The following is a 22,829-nucleotide window of genomic DNA, read 5'->3' on the forward strand; positions in this document are numbered from 1 at the left end:
CTCTGATCTCCAGCATCTGCAGTCCTCACTTTCTCCTAAATCTCAATTTTAAGTCTGATAAATAACAACCATGACCATCTTCTTATGTGCCAGAATATGATTCCAACTAGCAGAGTGTTCTCCCTCTGAAGCCAAGTGATGCAAATTTTGAAAGGGCTTCTTGTTGCTATATTCTATCAAATGCAGCCTTGACATCAAGGGCTGCACTCTCACCTCACCAATACTCCTTGAGGCAACATTTTGATTTTCAGGGGTTATTATTTTCATTCTCTGTAACTAACTAATTAGGTGACATAGTCAGTTAATAAATATATATTTCATATTTGAACTGAAATTTGGGATATTTGGACACTCAGTTGAAATTAGAAGAGCTCATCGATATCCAAAGCCTCCATTAAACTTAAAGCCACCATACACAGGGAAGCCAATTTTTTCTAATGCAACATTTGAATTGAAACAAGGCAAGAAATAGTTAGTGATAAAAGATTTTAAAATAATTGACACACTTCTGAACACATTCCATACATTAGCGAGGTCACATCTAATATGCTTCCAACATATATTCATTAAACTGATTGAATTCAAACAGGCTGTTCCTAAACTTTACAGTACCTCAGGTCTGTTTCAAATTCAAATTCAACAACCGAAACAGTGGTCATTATAAGAGCATCCACCACATTTTTCCCCATTTCTTAGCACCTGAATATATGCAACCCAAAGCTAGCAATTCCACATTCATTTTCAAGGTGCATGCTGCCATAACAATTTCAAGTTTCTCTCGTCCCTAGTTTGCTGCAAATTACTTCCTGGACATATTTTAAACTCTTCTTTCTCCTTTGCAGCTGTAGTTTCCCACTCAACCTCTTTTTCTATCTTCCTACTTACTGCTTCTCTTTCTTAGTGCTTTCCTCTCCCCACTCACCACCTCCAGCCTCTTACTCCTGCCTTGTATCTTTTAAAATAGGCCACTAGTACCCTTATGAAAGGCACAGTTTTAAACATTAGCAGAAGTTACTTACTCTTCCCATTTCTGGTGCCCAAGAAACTGAAATTTGATTGGGTACAGCCGATGAGAGTCTAACTTGCGATGTGATGTTTAAAGGCCGACCAGGTCGCTTCTGTTCAACACCGTTTTTAGGTGGTGGCGTAAACCCCTGAAAATTAAAATTAAAAATAATGATCATGAAGGAAGGTAATGGGACATGAATTTGAATCCCATCAAAGTAGATAATGAAATTTGTATCCAACAAAATCTTTAATGTTAAAAAAATTGCTTGTCAAGCGGTGAGCACAAAACCAATGTCATTTGTCATAAAAGCACATATCGTTCATTAATACTCTTTAGGATCAGTAATCAGCCATCATCGCCTAGTCTGGCCTATGTGTTAACTCCAGTTCCACAGAAACTTGGTTGACTCTTAAGGCTTCTGAAATGACCAATAGAGTCAATCAACTCCAGATGCAAGATAATAAATGCTGGCCTTACCAATAAAAGAACTAAGATAAACATGTACTCAGCATTCTTCCCAAGGCAAGTCATTCAAATAAACAATGCAGGCAATAGTTCTGCAAGATTTATTTAATTCAGATGCTCAATAAATAAAACATTCCACTTTCCAAGCATTGACAGATTTCCTCTGATCAGCAAATTTCCCTCTTAAATAAACCCCTCCCCTCACCCCCAAATCTTTTAAAAATATAAACTTACTGGTAGTGGATAAAGTTTTCCATTTACTTTTATACATAAATTATTAGGATAATTGTCTTCCTGCGGACAGCTCGTCTCTGCGAGACAAAACCTGAAATCATACGATTAGGCAACTGGATTAGCAATTGCTCTGGTAAGAATTCTGAAGAAACAAATTCCTCTTTTAAGAAACAGTTAATGCCAACTCGGTCAAATCCACTTATTAGATTTAAGGCTACATCCAAAACTAACAATATTAGTAACTTGCATTTACAGAAAAATATTTGAAGTTTTAAAAAGTTGTCCCAAGAATATCTTGAGATATTAATTTAGAAAAACAAAGTCTAGAATTAAAATTCAATATAGCATATTGAATAAAAGGATAGAACTATTGAACATATTAACTATCATGGAAGGCTTAAATTAGTTATGAATATTGATAAAATAGGTTTACGACAAAAACAAATGACATTAATGTCCTCACCATTATATCAGTTAATTCGAAATTCCAAACATTCAGCAAGCAATCATCAGGTAAGAAACTGGGCTCGTCGGTGGAAACGTTTTGGTTCAGGTGAAGAGCTTATGCCTGAAATGTCAACTCTCCTGCTCCTCAGATGCTGCCTGACATGCTGTGCTTTTCTAGGGCCACACTTTTTGACTCTGACTCTCCAGCATCCACAGTCCTCAATTTCTCCACGTTTTGGTTGCCGAGTGCCCTCAGAGCTCCACTTGAGCACCAGTTCATTCTGTTTGCCACTGCGTTGCATACAGCAAATACCTGAACAGCATTCAAGTTATCTTGCCAGTGTACAAATCAGGTTTAAGGGGTCTTATGGCATAGTGGTAGTGTCCCTACTTCTGAGGCAGGAGATCCAAGTTCAAGTCCCACCTTCTCCACAAGTGTGTAATACCATCTCTGAGCATGCTAAAAAGAAAATATCCAAAACCGGTTTGTTGCCGGTTCTGTCACTCAAGACTTCAACCAATATCCTGGCTTATCCCCATTGATTAGATACACGTGAGCTGCTGATTTGTTCTGGCTATTTCCAGGACTGTACAAACATGTCCTTATTTCTATCATTTGAAGTTATAAACGTCTACAGGAAGAAATTGCATGGCAAGCGCTGGAGGACTTTTCACTGATTTCAAGGCTTCAGTGCAAATCAATGCTTCCCAGACATGGGTGCATTAAAATCACAGAATTGTACAGTACAGAAGGAAGTCATCGACCCATGTCTGTATTGGTTCCAAAAACAGCTACCCTGCTCACACTCCAGCCCTATCTCCGTAGCCCTCCAGCTTCATCACTTTCAAATATATATCCAGCTCTCCTTTGCGATCCTTGTCCACCACTCTCCCAGGCAGCACTTTCCAAATCCTGACAACTGAGTAAGAAATTTCTCATCTCACTCCTAGCTCTCTTGCTGACAACCTTGAAATTGTGACCCCCAGTTACTGACATATTAACTAGTGTAAATAGAATAGCCTTCTATACCCTGTTAAAATAGTTCATAGAAGACAGAGGGTAGGGGAACAGGGTTTTTTTCTCAAACTGGAAGCCTGTGACCAGCAGTATGTCAAAGGGGGATCAGTGCTGTGACCATGTCATTTGTTATTCGTCACCTACATAAATTATTTGGATGAGCATTTAGGACTAATGGTTAGTATGTTTGCGGATGACACCAAGAATAGTGGTATAGTCGACAGTGAAGGAGGTTAATTGAGAATACATTGAGATCTTATCAATTAGGCTAGTGGATTGAGGAATGGCTGATAGAATTTAATTTAGATAAATGAAAGGTGCTGCATTTTGGTAGATTCAACCAGGGCAGGACTTACAGTCAATGGTAGGGCCGAGGAAGTGTTTTATTGAACAAAGAGATCTAGGAGTACAGGCTCATAGCTTCTTAAAGGTGGAGTCACAGATAGACAGGGTGATGAAGGCAGCTCTCAGCATGCTTTCTTGCTTTTATCCCTCAGAACATCACGTACAAGAGTTGGTGCATCTTGTTGCAGCTCTACAAGACATGGGTATGGTCACATTTGGAGTACAGCGTACAGTTCTGGTCATCCTACTATAGAGAGGACATTTAAAACAAAGTGCAGAAAAGATTCATCAAGATGCTATCTGGACTGGAAAGTTTGAGTTATAAGGAGAGGCTGGATAAGTTGGGACTTTTTAATCCTGGAATGTAGGAAAATAGGGGTGACTTTATAGAAGTCTAACAAATTATAAGAGGCAAAGATAATGATAAATGGCCAACAGTTTTTCTTCGCAGTATAAGAGTCTAAAACTAAATGGCATAGGTTTAAGGCAAGACAAGAGAGGTACAAAAGAGTCCAGAGGGCCATTTTTTCTACACGGAGGATGGTGAGTACCTGGAATAGGCAGCTAGTAGTGGTAGAGACGAGTACAATTTTTTTTTTTAAGAAATATTTGGATAAGTGCATGGGTGGGATAGGTATGGAAGAATCTGGACCAAACACAGGCAAATAGGACTACATTAATTGTGAAACTGGGGGGCATGGACACATTGGGCCAAATGGCCTCTTTCCATGATGTAGATCTCTAGGAATTCTAAATTCTAGGAAGGCCAATTTTGATTTTATTGGGAAAGATCTTTCAAAAGTTGATTGGGGGCATATGTTTGCAGCTAAGGGGACAGATGGAAAATGGGAACCTTCAAAAATGAGATTGAGAGTCCAGAGACAGTATGTTCCTGTTAGGGTGAAGGATAAGGCTGGTAGGTGTAGGGAATGTTGGATGACCAGAGAAATTGAGGTTTTGGTCAAGAAAAGGAAGGAAACAAACATCACATATAGACAACAGAGATCGAGTGGATCCCTAGAAGTGGTTAAAGGCAGTAGGAGTATACTAAAGAGCGAAATCTGGAGGGCAAAAATGGGACATGAAATAGCTTTGGCAAAGAGGGTTAAGGAGAATCCAAAAGGGATTCTACAAACACAAAGTCAAAAGGGTAACTCGGGAGAGAAAAGGGCCACTTATAAATCAGCAAGGTCACTTTTGTTTGGAACTGCAGGAGATGGGTGAGATACTAAACGAGTATTTTCATCAGCGCTTACTTTGGTGGAGGAGATGGAAGCTAGAGAACGTGAGGAAATAAATGGTGATATTCCAAAACACATACATATTAGAGGTGGACATCTTAAAACGCAGGAAAATAGATAAGTCCCCAGACATGATCAGATGTATCCTAGAACTCTGTGGGAAGTGAGGGGAGAGATTGCTGGGTCTCTTGCTGAGACGTTTGTATCATTAATAGCCACAAATGAGGTGCTGGAAGACTGGAGGTTGGCTAACGTTGTGCCACTATTTAAGAAAAGTGGTAAGGAAAAGCCAGGGAATTATAGACTGACATGGATGGTGGGCAAGCTGTTGGAGGAAAACCTGAGGGATAGGATTTACACTTAATTGGAAAGGCAAGGACTGATTAGGGATAGATAACAGAGCTTGGTATTTGGGAAATCTCACTAACTTGATTGAGTTTTTTGAAGTAGTAATGAAGAGGATTGGTGAGGGCAGAGCAGTGGATGTGATTACATGGACTTCATAAGGCGTTTGGCAATGTTCCTCATGCTAAATGGGATAGTAAGGTTAGATCACGCAGAATAAAGGAAAAACTAGCAATGTGAATACAGAACTGGCTTGAAGATAGAAGACAGAGGGTGGTGGTGGTGTTTTGTTTTTCAGACTGGAGACCTGTGACAAGTGGTGTGACAAGGATCGGTGCTGGGTCTACTTATTTTTAATCAATTATATAAATGAATTGGATGTGAACACAAGAGGCATGGCTCGTATGTTTGCAGAGGACACTAAAATTGGAGGTTTAAGAGGACAACAAAGGTTACCTCAGAGCACAATGATATCTTGATCAGATGGGCCAATGCGTGGCAAATTAAGTTTAATTTAGATAAATGTGAGGTGCTCCATTTCGTAAAGGCAAATCAGAGCACATCTTGTATACTTAATGGTTAGGTCCTGGTGACTTGCTGAACAAAAAGAAACCTTGGAGTGCAGGTTCATACTTCTTTGAAAGTGGAATCTCAGGTAGATAGGATAGTGAAGGTGGCATTTGGCATGCTTTTCTTTATTGGTCAGAACATTGAATATAGGTGTTAGGAGGTCATGTTGTGGCAGTACAGGATATTGGTTTGGCCACTTTTGATGTATTGCGTGCAATTCTAGTCTCCCTGCTATAGAAAGGCTGTTCTGAAACATGAAGTTGTTCAGCAAAGGTTTGAGGATTTTGCCAGGATTGAAGGATTTGAGCTATAGGGAGTCTGAATAGATGGGGGCAATTTTCCCTGGAGCACCAGAGACTGAGGTGTGACCTTATAGAGGTTTATAAAATCATGAAGGACATGGACAGCATAAATAGGCAAGGTCTTTGCCCCGGGGTGGGGGAGTCCAAAGCTAGATAGCATAGTTTTAAGAAAAGAGGGGAAAGACATAAAAGGGACCTCGGGGGCAATCTTTTCACAGAATAGGTGGGGCACGTATGGAATGAACTGCCAGAGGAAGTGGTGGAGGCTGGTATGATTAAACATTTTAAAGGCACTTAGATGGCTATATGAATAAGGGTTTAGAGGGATACGGGCCAAATGCTGGCAAATGGGACTAGATTTATATCGGATGTCTGGTCAGCATGGATGAGTTGGACCGAAGGGTCTGTTTCCATGCTGCATATCTCTATGACTCTATTTGAAATATCAGTAAGGTCACCTTTCTGTATACGTAAATTCTTTCATTCTTGATATCATTCTAGTAAATCTCCTTTGAACTTCATCCAGAGTTTTAACTTCCTTAAATAAGGTGCCCAGAACTGAACACAATGTGGAGTTGGATTATATAAAATAAAGAGAAAGTGGTACAGTTCTACCAGACCACAGAACTGCTCCATCATGATAAAGAGACAACTGGTGGCAACTTAAGTGGAGCGTCACTACACCTAAGGCAAGGGAAAGGTTGAGAAGGAGAGTCCTTCACTGAATGCGCCACAGTCAACTTAAGGGTGACAAACCCCACACTCAAAGAGGAGGCAATGCCGACTGTTGTTGGGACCTCCCATGATAACTGAACCAACACTGTTGGCATCGCATTGCATCACAATCCAGTTTTCCAGTCAATTGAACTAACCAACCAAAAATGTCACATTCAATTATTTCAGTCCAACTGCTGGTAATGGCCTCAGGAGTGAGGTCCCAACAACAGTCAGCAATGCCTCCACCTTAGGAGTGGGATTTGTAGATGACCTGTCATCCTTAAAGATCACTCTTGCAAACTTAGATTTTTCCACCTTAACATTCAAGTAGGAAGGAAGCATGTGAAGGAGGAGAACTTACTTAAAGTGAATGCAATGATTGAATAGTTAGCAATTTGAGAAACCCTGGCAATACAAGTGTGAAATTTGAAGCATTGCTCAAGTTTGAGAAGTTGAGGTGAAGGATTTGAAATGTTAGCAGGAGGCCTGATTGCTAGAAGATAGATAATAGGGTGTGATGATTTGAACTGTATCCGAGCATAGTATTGAAACTGGCACAGTACAACATTTGAAAATGTATTCACTGACCACTTGTGAGACCTCTGAACTTAATTTTACTACATTAAGATCTTTCAGGCTTGATTCCCGTCATTGACCTTCATCCCTCTCTGCAAACACAACACTTTTCTCTATCTTTCCACCTCCTGCACCCAGACCTTGAGCACAGCATTCAAATAACTTGCTCTCTCCCTGTTCAGCAATTCTCACTAATTCAGGCCATAATTCTCTTCAAACATGAATCTTAACATCTGCTCCAGCTACAATGGACCTCAAACAAAATGGTGTTCCTTGGTCAACAGCAGTTGGCACTGGCTGGACATAGATTGTTCAAAGACATCAAGGCTGCATTCATCCGGGTGTGGTGTTGAGGAACCCTAGCAAAACTGAATCAACAGGGGCAAAGGGCAGCACGGTGGCGCAGTGGTTAGCACTACTGTCTCACAGCGCCTGAGACCCGAGTTCAATTCCCAACTCAGGCGACTGACTGTGTGGAGTTTGCACGTTCTCCCCGTGTCTGCGTGGGTTTCCTCCCACAGTCCAAAGATGTGCGGGTCAGGTGAATTGGCCATGCTAAATTGCCCGTAGTGTTAGGCAAGGGGTAAATGTAGGGGTATGGGTGGGTTGCGCTTCGGCGGGTCGGTGTGGACTTGTTGGGCCGAAGGGCCTGTTTCCACACTGTAAGTAATCTAAATCTAATTCAATCTAATTCAAAATCCCCTCTGGTTGGAGTCATACATGGCACATCGGAAGATGATCATGATTGCTGGATGTCAGTCACTCAGCTTCAGGGCATCTCTGTAGGAGTTTCTCAAGGTAGTGTCCTAGGCCCAACCATTTTCAGCTGCTTCATCAATGACTTACCTTCCATAAGGTCAGAAGTAGGGATGTTCTCGGATGATTACTTAATGTTCAGCACCATTTGAGACTCCTTAGGCGCTGAAGCAATCCATGTTCAAATACATGATCTGGACAATTTTCAGACATGGGCTGACATGTGGCAAGTAACATTTATGTCTCACAAATGCCAGGCCATGGCCACCACCGATAAGGAACAATCCAACCACTGCTCTTTGACATTCAATGGCATCACCATCACCGAATCCCAAACTATCAACATCTTTAGGTTTACCATTGACCAGAAACTGCCACATAAACAGAAGCTACAAGAGTAGGTTAGAGGCTAGGAATTCTGCAGTGACTAGCTCATCGCTCGACTCCACAAAATCTATACATCGTCTCGAGTGTGATGGAATACTTCCCATTTCCATAGATGAGTACATCTCCAACAATACACAGCCTTAAAATTAAAGGTGGTCAATTCAGAACAGAAATGCGGAGACATTTCTTCAGCCAGAGAGTGGTAGGCCTGTGAAATTCATTGCCGTAGAGTGCAGTGGAGGCCGGGACGCTAAATATCTTCAAGGCAGAGATTGATAGATTCTTGATGTCTTGAGGAATTAAGGGCTACGGGGAGAATGCGGGTAAGTGGAGATGAAATGCCCATCAGCCATGATTGAATGGCAGAGTGGACTCGATGGGCCGAATGGCCTTACTTCCACTCCTATGTCTTATGGTCTTAATGCTGAAGAAACTTGACATCATTTAGGACAAAGCATCCCACTTTACTGGCACCACATCTACTCCTTCCAGCATGACACTTGTACTATCTACAAGATGCAGTGCAGAAATTACCAAGGAATCTTTGACAGCACCTTCCAGACCTACAACTACTTCAATCTAGAAGGATAAGGGCAGCCAACACACTAGCACATGAAAACCTGCAAGTTTCCCCTCCAAGCCACTAACCATCTTTACTTGAAAATATATCACCATTTCTTCACCGTCGTTGGATCAGAATCCTGAAATCCCCTGCTAAATGGCATTGTGGGTCAACCCCCATCATGTGGACTGCAGTGGTTCAAGGCGGCAGCTCATTTCCACCTTCTCAAGGGGCAACTAGGAACGGACAATAAATGTTGGCCAAACAGTGACACCCACTACCCATGAACAAAATAAAACAAAAATGATTAAGCAACAAAGTTGCTAGCGGCCTTCTTGAAAATTCTTAAAAACTTTGTCTCAGATATGGCTACCACCAGTAAGGGCACCCAACTGCCCATCTTTAACTGTCCTTGAACTAAGTGGCTGCTGTGATGGGATTCAAATCCAAGTCCTCAGATCATTAGCTTGAGCCCCTGTATTTACTTGTTCAATGTTATTACTGTGCCACCACCTTCCTGCACTGTCATCAACATTTAATAACATCACATTGTTTGCCCTTTTACACTACACCCATAGCAAATTTTTTTTTATTCAGTTATCAGATCCTTAATATCACTGTAATAACGCAAATAAGGTCTTCAGGATGCAATTGGTAATTTTATTTTATGTTTTTTCATACCAAATTCACATATATTCTATGGAAGAGGGTGAACATGTACCTTGCTTCTGGACCAGTTCTGATGCATAATTCTTCCTTATGCATTGCTCCTCCATACTTAGGAGAAAGTGAGGACTGTAAATGCTGGAGATCAGAGTCGAAAAGTGTGGTGTTGGAAAAGCACAGCTGATCAGACAGCATCCAAGGAGTAGGAGAGTCGACGTTTCAAGCATAAGCACTTCATCACAAATGAGGGGGTTGCCCAAGGGGACAGAGATAAATGGAAGGGGATGGGGCTGGGGTAGACGAGAAGAGGTAGCTGGGAATATCCATTTTCCTTCCCACCCTTCTCTCCGACCTATCACCTTCACCCCCATCTTCATCTATCTATCACATTCCCAACTACCTTCCCTTCTCATTTATCTCAGCCTCCTTGGACAACCCCCTCACTCCTGAAGAGCTTATGCCTGAAACGTAGACTCTCCTGCTCCTCCATACTTATATTCTAAACTCAGATTTATGACCAAAATACTGTGCAACTTATTTGTCTCTTTAAAGGTAGAAATGAAACAAATGAAAAAAACAAACTCAGCTCATTTGAACAAGCTGCGAAAATAGATTAACTTACCTCAACTGAACCTGCACAATATAGTCTCTTCTTCCGCCTGGCAAAAAGTCCCTATAAGGAATTTGAAAGATCAAGTTACTCAGAGGTAAACAGCATTGCTCCAACTTCTCTCAAACCGTAAACATTCACTTATCTGATTTCCAGCCATAAGAACAATCTTTGAAAAAAGTATTAGTCAATGATAAAATACCGAAAATCAAAACTACACCCAATAATCTCAAATGAGTACAAAACACGCATGGGTTTTTTTAAAAATGTACTCATTCCTGAAGGCATCAATTCATCTCAGAGGACTGTTTCACAAATCCCAGCTGTACTTTGTTCCAAGTGAGTCATTTCAAATTGAAGTATCTTGATATTTTTCTCAGAAATTGAAACCATTCAGCACTCCATTCACCACCTTCAACATTCATACAGATCACCACCGATGTACAGTGGCAGTACCTGTCTATCATCCATAAGTTGCACTGCAGCACTTCACCAAGGGTTCATCAGCAACATCTGAAACCCACAAACTTGACCCCCTAAAAGGACAAGAGCAGAAGATGCATAGGAACACCATCTGCAAACTCCCCCCAAAGTCTCTCACTATCCTGACTCAAACATATTATGGCTTCTTCACTGTAATTGGGACAAAATCCGTGACAACCTCCTTAACAGTGAGAATGTACCTACACCCCCAGAAATGCAGTGATACAAGGCAGCAGGCTCAGCACCAGCTTCTCAAAGGCAAATGAGGGACAGGCAATAATCTTTGGTGTAGTCATGATGCCCACACCCCGTGAACAAATTAACAACATTATTACAGTTGAGAACGCAGTGGACATTTACAGTGTGCAATTCTCCCAGCGGAGACAATAGATTATAAATCAGAAGCAGGTAACCCGGCTATTTTTCCTTTGGTAAAAACAATGACTGCAGATGCAGGAAACCAGATTTAGGATTAGAGTGGTGCTGGAAAAGCACAGCAATACAGGCAGCATCTGAGGAGCAGGAAAATCAACATTTCGGGCAAAAGCCCTTCATCAGGTATACAGGCAGAGTGCCTGAAGGGTGGAGAGATAAATGAGAGGAGGGTGGGGGTGGGGAGAAAGTAGCATAGAGTACAAGAGCTTCAGGGCAGAGGAAATGACCTGGGAGTTGCAGTGGGAGAGGGACTCCCTGAGATTCCTCTACAGGGAGGAGGAAAACTTCTTCAAGGTAGGCATCCTTGCAAGAGGGTGGCCTAATCTAGGGTTGCTAAAGCCAAGTGTATGACCCCAGCTGAAATCACGTAACAATCTGATCAGGATAAAAACCTGTCAATTAAATCATAAGTATGTACAGCACAGAAACAGACCCTTCTGTCCAGCCCGACCATGACGATCAGATATCATAACCTAATCTAGCCACATTTGCCAGCACTTGGCCCATATCCCTCTAAACCTTTCCTATTCATATACCCATCCAGATGCCTTTTAAATGCTTTAGCTGTATCAGCCTCCACCACTTTATATGGCAGCTCATTCCATACAAGCACCACCCTCTGTTTGAAAAAGTTGCCCCTTAGGTCACTTTTAAATCTTTCCCCTCTCACCCTAAACCTCTGTCCTATAGTTCTGGACTCGCCCATTCCAGGGAAAAGACCTTCTCTATTTATCCTATCCATGCTCTTCATGGTTTTGTAAGCCTCTCTCAGGTCACCCCTCAGCCTCCGATGCTCCAGGGAAAACAGCCCCACCCTATTTCAGCCTCTCCCTGAAGCTCAAATCCTCCAACCCTGGCAACATCCTTGTTAATCTTTTCTGAGCCCTTTCAAGTTTCACAGCAGACTTCAGATAGGAAGGAGACCAGAATTGCACGCAATATTCCAAAAGTAGCCAAACCCAGCTTTTTTTTTGTTACACAACTGGCAGTGACTTTATCAATTAAACTTTTATTGAACTAAACTTAGAAGTACTTCATAAAATAATTAAATCACTTTCAAGTACCAGAAACAAGTCAGAGAGCTCCATCAAAGTGCATCATAAAGCTTCTGCTGCTTTCCCACCCTCACCTCTTGAGAACAAATCTTCTAAAAGACCTTAAGAAAACCCTGGCACTACATTAACAGAGAAATACATCTGTCATTCTTACCTAGAAATGCATATTTCTTTTACTTGTTGAGGAGTCAATGCGAAGATGAAGTACTTTTCCTGGAATCGTTGAATGTTTGATGGCACTGAAGTTTAAAAAAGTAAATAGTCATTAAACTACACAATGGTAATGCAGTGGATGTGATGTACTGCATTTTCAGTGAGCCTTTGATAAGGTGCCTATAGCCACCAACTATCAAAAGACATGACCCACTATCACAAGTATCTTTACGTACACCCGAAGAATGACACCACTTTGACTGGAACAACACATCCATCGTAGGACAAGCTAAACAGAGAGATGCATGGGAATTCCTAAAGGCCTGGCATTCTAACCAGACCTCTATCAATAAGCACATCGATTTGGACCCCATCTACCATCCTCTGAGAAAAAGAATCAGAAATGATATCATCCACCTCAAGAAACCAAGACTCAAATAGAAAGTGGGACATAACACCAGTGCTTCATCGGATGCTCGCTGATGTTACCTAGTATGGTGACGAAACATCTAAAACAAACCTTCCAGCTCAGCGAGCAAACTTACAATCTGAACCTCAACCTGAGCTACAAATCTTCTCAAAATCACAAAAGATGCCGATAATAGACTCGTGAATAAGGTGACAGAATGTAAAGCAGAATAGATTGCTAGTTGGCTTCCGAACAGAAAGCAGAGCAGCAGTTAAGAGTAATTATGGTGGCAGAAAGTAGGAAGCAGTGTCCCACAGGGATCTATACTGGGACTATGGCGTTCATAATATAGGTAAATGCAAAGGAGAATCTATCGGTAGCAAGAATAAATATGTCACTTATTAACGTGTAAGTCAAGATGGATTAGAAGAACAAGTGATCTCATAGGAAAAATGCAACAATCACTAAAGTTGCAGACTTATTAAATCTAAGTGTCCCTTGGCAGAATGGAGGATGCAATAAATACTAATTCCCCCAACCTTCAGCTATGATGCAAGTCCACAGGGAATTCATTCTCCAACTGAGTCAGTCACAGATGATTATACTGCCTCTTGGAACACAGTAATTCAGTTACGCTTTTTGTATATTGGCACTTTGAATAATTTACAATTTTAATAATAGATTCAAAGAATTGTGATTTGTACATGTTTGTACTTTTCCAGTATGTACGAAATCTGATGACAACTTACAATATAAACAGCTCTTAATATAGCAAAATGTCCCAAAGGACTTCTCAATTCCCATGTTAGGTTTTCTCAATCTGGCAAGCAGTGTGCAAAGAGTACCTTTGCATCCTCATGTTCTAGAAGAATTTGAAAAATAGGAAAATAAGTAACCAGTTTTGATGCCTGATTGATTGAAAAGTGTACAAGTGGACATATTAGAATAAGACTGATATCAATGTTGGAAAAACTGATATCAGTTTGGCAAAAAGAATAAAAGCATAGACTACTTTCTAAATGGTGAGAAAATTCGTAAAGCCAAAGTACAAAGGGATCTGGGAGTGCTAGTCGAGGATTCTCTAAAGGTAAACATGCAGGTGGAGTCCGTGATTAAGAAAGCGAATGCAATGTTGTCATTTATCTCAAGAGGGTTGGAAAATAAAAGCACCGTTGTGCTACTGAGACTTTATAAAGCTCTGATTAGGCCCCATTTGGAGTAGTCTCCAGTTTTGGTCCCCACACCTCAGGAAGGACATACTGGCACTGGAACGTGTCCAGCGGAGATTCACACGGATGATCCCTGGAATGGTTGGTCTAATATACGAGGAATGGCTGAGGATCCTGGGATTGTATTCATTGGAGTTTAGAAGATTAAGGAGAGACTTAACAGAAACTTACAAAATAATACATGGCTTGGAAAGGGTGGACGCTAAGAAATTGTTTCCGTTAGGTGAGGAGACTAGAACCAGTGGACACAGCCTTAAAATTAGAGGGGGTCAATTCAGAATAGAAACGCGGAGACATTTCTTCAGCCAGAGAGTGGTGGGCCTGTGGAATTCATTGCCGCAGAGTGCAGTAGAGGCCAGGACGCTAAATGTCTTGATAGATTCTTGATGTCACGAGGAATTAAGGGCTACGGGGAGAATGCTGGTAAGTGGAGTTGAAATGCCCATCAGCCATGATTGAATGGCAGAGTGGACTCGATTGGCCGAATGGTTTTACTGCCACTCCTATGTCTTATGGATACCCCTTCAGGTTGATGCCATCACATCAGAACTGCCAGGTGATTCCTGGAAAATATCTAAGTCCATACTACTGTCAAAGTTAACTCGTAAACTGATTAAAACTGAAACTGTGACGTATTGAATTTGCTATGTTAAGTTCTATGTTGGACTGTGAATTACATATTGATCCAGTGGGGAAATCATTACATAGAATAGAATATTACTTCATGCTGGAAAGGAACACGCCCTTTATACATTCAAAAACTCTTCTTTATTATGAAACAGAGTCATAGAGCCAGAGTTGTGCAGCATAAAAACAAACTCTTTGGTCCAACTCCTTCGTGCCTACCTGATATCCTAAATTAATCTAGTCCCATTTGCCAGTATTTGGTCCATTTCATTCTAAAGACTTCCTATTCATATATCCATATATCCATCCAGATGCCATTTAATTCATGTATTGTACCAGCTTCCAGCATTTCCTCTGGCAGCTCATTCCATACAAGGACCATTCTCTGCAAGAAAAATTTGCCCTCAAGTCCCTTTTAAATGCCTTCTCTTAAACCTATGCACTCCCCTAACAGCAGAATTCATCCTTTTCCCCTCATGAATTCATAAATATCTACAAGGTTATCCCTCAGCCTGTGACGCTCCAGGGAAACTAGCCCCAGTGCATTCAGCCTCTCCCTATAGCTCAAACCCTCCAATCCTATCAATATCCTGGTCAATCTTTGTTGAACCCTTTCAAGTTTAACAATATTTTTCCTATAGCAGGGAGACCAGAATTGAACACAGTATTCCAAAAGCGGCCTAACCAATATCATGTACAGTTTAAACATGACATCTAGAGTTCCTTAGTATAGCAAATAATTTCGCTGTATCTACCATGATCAATACACGGAACCATGATCGTTTTAAAGATCCTGATTAGATCACCCTTAAATATTATAAACTCAAATTAGTAGAAGCCAAGCTTAAGCAACTTCTCCTTCCAAGTTAATATATAGCTCGTATCATTCTGACAAACCTCCACTGCATAGTTCTCGAGAATAATTCATCAGCTTGCTGCCCCTTAATGCCAGGTACCCAGGTTCAATTCAGCCTCGGGTGACTATGTAGAACTTACACATTCCCCGTGTCTGCACGGATTTCCTCCGCGTGCTCTGGTTTTCTCCCCCACAGTCCAAAGATGTGCAGGTTAGGTCAATTGGCCATGCTAAATTGCCCACCGCGTCTAGGGATGTGCAGGTTAGGTGGATTGCGCTCCAGAGAGTTAGTGTGGACTTGCTGGGCTGAATGGCCTGATGGAAAAAGAGAAGGCTGCAGGTGCTGGAGAGTCAGTCGAAAAGTGTGGCGCTAGAAAAGCACAGCATGTCAGTCAGCATCTGAGGAGCAGGAGAATCGACATTTCAGGGATAAGCCCTTCAGCAGGAATGGCCTGCTTCCACAATGTAGGGATGCTATGATGATCTTTTCTGATTTTTAGTATCAGAAACAAAATGCAGTTTTAACAAATCTCTGTTTAATTCTATCATCCCCCTTTTCAATCTAACCACTTTGAAGTAAAACCCAACATGCTACTTGTCTTTCTAATTTATTTTTCTGCGTATGCAACAGCTTTGAGCGACGTATGTTCACAGATAACAAAATTTCATTGTTTCTCCACAATTTTTTGTCCCTTGTTATTATGAAAACATACTAATTTGTTATTCTCCGCAACCTAAAAGATCAGGAAGTTTAAATATTTTAAATAGTTCAAAAATTGACTTTTATTGTTACAATTCGGGTTCTCTCTTCCCCCATGGTGGAAAGGGTAGCTTTTGACGTGTTTTGAAGGTTGGATCAATCTGACTGAATCTTATTTGGGAGAGGGGCATTGAAGAAAGCATGGCGGAGATATCAGAAGGACCATCCAAACTCATATGCACCTACTGAGGTCCTTAGGTGGCTAATTCGTGGCCACTAAACAGCCGCATTCCACATCCATTGGGATTTAAAATCACAGCAGGGCTGGGTGTGCTCAGGCCATGTAGAAAACCTAGTAGCCCTGAAGGTTAGTATCAGGCCAGGAGGTGACACACCTCCTTTGTACATTTATGCCCATTCTCCAAGCACCCCAAAGTCCAACTTTCCCGTTTATCCCACCACCACCCAAATGGGAAGGTGACCTATTATCTAAATGGGGAGACATTTCAGGGTGGTCTGGTGCAAAGGGATCTGGGTACCATCCTTCATGAGTCACAGCATGCAGGTACAGCAGATAATAAAGCAAGCGAATGGAATATTGGCTTCTATAGGTAAAGGAATAGAATATAAAATATTGTTTCCACTATACAAGGTGTTGGTAAGACTGCACCTGGTGTATTGCACCCCTTATTTGAGGAAAGATGAAGTGGCATTGGAGGCAGTTCAGAAGAGGTTCACTATATTGATCCCAGAGATGAGGGGATTGTCATATGAAGAGAGAATGAACAGTTTACACTCTCTGGAATTTAGAAGAATGGGGGAGATCAAATTGAGGTATACAAGATGATAAAAGGTATGGACTAAATAGATGTGGAGCAGACGCTTCCTCTTGTGGGGTATTCTAGGACGAGAGATCATAGTCTTAGGATAGGGAGGAGCAAATTTAAAATAGAGTTGAGAAGAAACTATTTTTGCCAAAGGGTTGTGAATTGGTGGAATTCATTACACCAAAGTGAAGTGGATGCTAGGGCAGTGAGTAAACTTGTGGAGTTAGACAGATTTTTAAATTGGTAATGAGTTGAAGGGTTATGGGGAGGAGACAGGAAAATGAGGGTGAGGAGCATATCAGCCATGTTTGAATGGTGGAGCAAACTTGATGGGCTAAATAGCCTAATTCTGGTCCTACATCTTATGAACTACCTCCTTCTGGCCCCTCACATTAGGCTCCCCAACACCCTCACAAGGGACTTCTGTCACCCTGAACCCAAACAATACCCAGAATTACCTTTGGGTTCCTCTTTTTGGAACAGCCTGCAGTCCAAGCAATCATTCCCCCTCCCAGTTTTCTCTGGGATGCAGGAGAGAGCCTTTAATTAGGTGAAAGCAACAAATGATGGAGATCACAGTTGGTCACACAGCATCCATGGAGAGAGCGCAAGCTAATATTAAGTCTATTTGACTTTTCTGCAGAACTGTGGAGGGGACAGCATTTCTGGAGACAGAGGGGTCAAGGAAAGGAAGTGTCAGAATTGGACGATAAAAGTTATAGAGAAATGGAAATTGGAGTCAAAATGAAAAAAAAGCTTTCAAGGTCCTGACCACTCTGCCTCCATTTCAGGGAATAAACTATCCACTGCCATCCACTACAAAACCACTGATTCCCACAGCTACCTTCACTACAGTTCATCGTACCCTACATCCTGCAAGGACTCCATCCCATTCTCCCAGTTCCTTGGGCTACGTCACACCTGTTCAGATGATGCTACCATCCAAAACAGCACTGCTGACATGGCTCGTTTCTTCCATGACCATAGTTTCCCACCCACTGTGGTTGACAGGGCCCTCAACCGCATCTGACCTATCACCCGTTCATCTGCCCTTGCTGCGTCCCATCACTCAACAGCATGATTGGGTTCCCCATTTTCCTCACTTTTCATCCCACCAGCCTCCTCATTCAAAGGATCATCCTCTGTCATTTCAGAGAACTCCAGCAGAACACCACCAAATACATCCTCCCCTCAAATCAGTCTGTATTTTGCAGGGATTGTTCTCTCTCAGAAACCCTGGCCCATTCCACAACCACCAACACCACCCACCTCCCACCCCGCCCTCTCCTTGGCACCTTCCCACATAGCCACAGACGGTGCAACACCTGCCCCTTCACCACCTCCCTGCTCACCATCTAAGTGCCTATCTTTCCAGATGAAGCAGCATTTCATCTGTACCTCCTCCAATCTTGTGCATCGTATTCACTGCACCCAATGTGGCCTACTCTACACATTGGAGAAACCAAATGCAGACTGGGTGACTGCTTTGCAGAACACCCCTGGTCTGTGTGTAAGTGGGACTCCAAACTTCCCGCAGTCAGTTATTTTAACACAGCATCCTGTTTACATGCCCACATGTCTGTCCTTGGCAGTGAATCACAACGCCAACTGGAGGAAGCTGAAAAATGTGATGCTGGAAAAGCGCAGCAGGTCAGGCAGCATCAAAGGAGCAGGAGAATCGACGTTTCGGGCATAAGCCCTTCTTCAGGACCGAAACGTTGATTCTCCTGCTCCTTGGATGCTGCCTGACCTGCTGCGCTTTTCCACCAACACATTTTTCAGCTCTGGTCTCCAGCATCTGCAGTACTCACTTTCTCCTTGCCAACTGGAGGAAGAACATCTCATTCAGGGTAGGCACTTTACAGTCTTCTGGACTTAAGATGGAGTTCAACACCTTAAAATTGTGAACCATCTCCCATTTCTTCCCTTTAATTTGTTAAAATGTCCTCCCCTCCCCCCATACTACTTACTGTCCTTTCAAGTCTGCAGGAGACACACCACTGTTCCACTATTCTCACGTTCCGATCACAATGTGAACTAAGAATATCTTTTCTCTATCAGCACCTTCCATCATCAACTGCACCAGCATTCCCCCTGCCACCCACCTCTCTCAAACTATGGCATAAATGCTGTCCCCTCTCCACTTCACTGCAGCTTTGATGAACAGTCATCTAGATTCAAAATATTAACTTGTTCTCTCTCTCTCCATGGATGGTGTCTGGAAAGGCACAGCAGTTCAGGCAGCATCCGAGGCGCAGGAAAATTGAGGTTTCGGGCAAAAGCCGTTCATCAGGAATCCTATAGTCCTGATGAAGGGCTTTTGCCTGAAACATCGATTTTCCTGCTCCTCAGATGCTGCCTGAACTGCTGTGTTTTTCCAGCACCTGCAGTCATTGTTTTTAAACCATGGATGGTGTCTGACCAGTTGTGATCTCCAGCATTTGGTGTTTTCAGTACAAATTCCAGCATCTGCAGTAATTTGTTCTCACCTTTCATAGGGTGATTAGCTAGCTATATCACATTTAGCCCAGCCTTCTAGAAAACAGTCCAGAATCTGCACTATGACAGGAGACGAGCACAACAAACTGCAGCGGCAAATTATAGGCCTGCCCATCTCAAGAACCAGTCCACAAGGTCTGGTCCATCAAACCAACATAATGAGTGCAATATATATAATAATGAAGAAAAATAAGTCCACAGGGAATTTAATATAGCTCTTCAAGAGTGTTTTTGATTCAGTTTGACTGAAATTTTTAAAAATGCATTTTGCTTTAAAGGAACAATAATTGAAATGGCTACTAAGAAAATTTAAAAATTTTTATACGTGGGGTGCGTGTATGCGTTCAGATTTATCCTCTTAAAGCTTCATATTCTTTTCTTTGAAAGACTAAAGTTGTTCATTTTCCCACAACATATTAAAAACAATTATTCAAAGATCAATTCTTGCATTAATCAGGAGGCCCTTCTATATCACAATTAATATTACTTTTATTTCTCTCCACATTAGGGTCATCTCAAGAGATTTTCAATTAATTACGGAGACATTTTATACTATGAAGAAAACTTTGAAGATTAAATCAGATTATAAAACTCACTAATCATACCGGTCATTGGCCTGCCTTCCAATCCCAAAAGGCTATTTTCCAAATGTGAGTTAATCGAGCAATTATTAGCAGGTTCTTTGACCTTTTTAACTATTATAAGGCAGAAACTCTGACTAAACCTTTACATCAGTCAGGACCACAGGCCAATTACAATACCTCAAATAGTAGTTCAGCGAACAATATGCACCCAAGAAAACTCAGGTTAAGTTATTAAGTACCCAATTAGGATAATGCTGTGGCTTTCTTTGCCTATAAGATTTACTAATTTAGATTGTGGTAATTCTACACAGAACAATTTTGGTGCAAAGGAGGCTATTTGGCTCAGCTATCTGACATTACCCAATTCTGGATCAGTGGTGCTGGAAGAGCACAGCAGTTCAGGCACATCCAAAGTGCAGCGAAATCGACGTTTTGGGCAAAAGCCCTTCATCAGGAATAAAGGCAGTGAGCCTGAAGCGTGAAGAGATAAGCTAGAGGGGGGTGGGGGTGGGGAGAAAGTAGCAGAGTACAATGGGTGAGTGGGGGAAGGGATAAAGGTGATAGGTCAAGATGGAGTGGATAGGTGGAAAAGAAGATAGGCAGGTAGGACAAGTCATGGGGACAGTGCTGAGCTGGAAGTTTGGAACTAGGGTGAGGTAGGGGAAGGGGAAATGAGGAAACTGTTGAAGTCCACATTGATGCCCTGGGGTTGAAGTGTTCCGAGGCGGAAGATGAGGCGTTCTTCCTTCAGGCATCTGGTGGTGAGGGAGTGGCTGTAAAGGAGGCCCAGGACCTCCATTTCCTCAGCAGAGTGGGAGGGGGGAGTTGAAATGTTGGGGTGGTGTGGTTGATTAGTGCAGGTGTTCCGGAGGTGTCCCTCAACTGCTCTGCTAGGAGGCGCCCAGTCTCCCCAATGTAGAGACAACATCGGGAGCAACGGATACAATAAATGACATCAGTGGATGTGCAGGTAAAACTTTGATGGCTGTGGAAGGCTCCTTTAGGGCCTTGGATAGAGATGAGGGAGGCAGTGTGAGTACAGGTTTTACAGTTCCTGTAGGGAGGCATGGGCCTGACCAGGTAGCCACGGAGGGAATGGTCTTTGCGGAAGGCGGAAAGGGGTGGGGTCTTTTTGGAGGTGGCAGAAATGTCGATGGATGATTCGGTTTATGTGAAGGTTGGTAGGGTGGAAGGTGAGTACTGGGACGTTCTGTCCTTGTTACGGTTGGAGGGGTGGGGTCTGAGGGCGGAGGTGCGGGATGTGGACGAGATGCGTTGGAGGGCATCTTTAACGATGTGGGAAGGGAAATTGCGGTCTCTAAAGAAGGAGGCCATCTGGTGTGCTCTATGATGGAACTGGTCCTCCTGGGAGCAGATATGGTGGAGGCAGAGGAATTGGGAATACAGGATGGCATTTTTGCAAGAGGTAGGGTGGGAAGAGGTGTAATCCAGGTAGCTGTGGGAGTCGGTGGGTTTGTAAAAAATGTCAGTGTCAATTCGGTCGTCATTAATGGAGATGGAGAGGTCCAGGAAGGGGAGGGAGGTGTCAGAGATGATCCAGGTAAATTTAAGGTCAGGGTGGAATGTGTTGGTGAAGTTGATGAATTGCTCAACCTCCTCGCAGGAGCACGAGGTGGTGCCAATGCAGTCATCAATGTAGCGGAGGAAGAGGTGGGGAGTGGTGCTGGTGTAATTACAGAAGATCAACTGTTCTACCTAGCCAACAAAGAGACAGGCATAGCTGGGGCCCATACGTGTGCCCATGGCTACCCCTTTGGTAGGGAGTAAGTGGGAGGATTCAAAAGAGAAATTGTTAAGGGTGAGGACCAGTTCGGCCAAACGAATGAGGGTGTTGGTGGAAGTGTACTGTTGGGGACGTCTGGAGAGGAAACACGGAGAGCTTGGTGGCCCTGGTCATGGCGGATGGAGGTGTAGAGGGATTGGATATCCATGGTGAAGATGAGGCGTTGGGGGCCGGGGAAATGGAAGTCTTGAAGGAGGTGGAGTGCGTGGGTGGTGTCTCGAACACATTTTTTTAGATTAGACTTACAGTGTGGAAACAGGCCCTTCGGCCCAACAAGTCCACACCGACCCGCCGAAGCGAAACCCACCCATACCCCTACATTTACCCCTTACCTAACACTACGGACAATTTAGCATGGCCAATTCACCTGACCCGCACATCTTTGGACTGTGGGAGGAAACCGGAGCACCCGGAGGAAACCCACGCAGACACGGGGAGAACGTGCAAACTCCACACAGTTAGTCGCCTGAGTCGGGAATTGAACCCGGGTCTCAGGCGCTGTGAGGCAGCAGTGCTAACCACTGTGCCACCGTGCCGCCCACTAATGTGGGGAGTTCCTGGACTGGGGGGATAGGACAGTGTTGAGGTAGGTAGAGATGAGTTCAGTGGGGCAGGAGCATGCTGTGACAATGGGTCGGCCAGGGTGGTCAGGCTTGTGGATCTTGGGAAGGAGGTAGATCTGGGCAGTGTGGGGTTCCCAGACTATGAGGTTGGAAGCTGTGGGTGGGAGATCTCCTGAGGTGATGAGGCTCTGTATGGTCTGGGAGATGATGGTTTGGTGATGGGGGGTGGGATCATGGTCGAGGGGGCAGTAGGAAGAGGCGTCCTCGAGTTGGCGTTTGGCTTCAGCGGTGTAGAGGTCATTGCGCCAGACTACCACTGCACCCCCTTTATCCGCTGGCTTGATGGTGAGGTTGG

At 43.0% G+C, this 22,829-nt stretch overlaps 1 protein-coding gene across 2 annotated transcripts in view; it reads right to left on the reverse strand.

Annotated features, from left to right (window-relative positions):
• Nucleotides 1-22,829, reverse strand: part of pias2 (protein inhibitor of activated STAT, 2) — a 75,177-nt gene that overhangs the window by 46,669 nt on the left and 5,679 nt on the right. For both annotated transcript variants that reach the window (XM_060846892.1, XM_060846975.1), the window contains exons 3-6: nt 12,378-12,462; nt 10,263-10,313; nt 1,709-1,799; nt 1,020-1,154 (exon numbers count right to left, since the gene is read on the reverse strand). In XM_060846892.1, coding sequence (XP_060702875.1) covers nt 1,020-1,154; nt 1,709-1,799; nt 10,263-10,313; nt 12,378-12,462 — 362 coding nt within the window. The remainder of the gene's footprint in view (nt 1-1,019; nt 1,155-1,708; nt 1,800-10,262; nt 10,314-12,377; nt 12,463-22,829) is intronic.

This window comes from Hemiscyllium ocellatum, chromosome 1 (genome assembly GCF_020745735.1).
Source record: "Hemiscyllium ocellatum isolate sHemOce1 chromosome 1, sHemOce1.pat.X.cur, whole genome shotgun sequence".
Taxonomy (NCBI): domain Eukaryota; kingdom Metazoa; phylum Chordata; class Chondrichthyes; order Orectolobiformes; family Hemiscylliidae; genus Hemiscyllium; species Hemiscyllium ocellatum.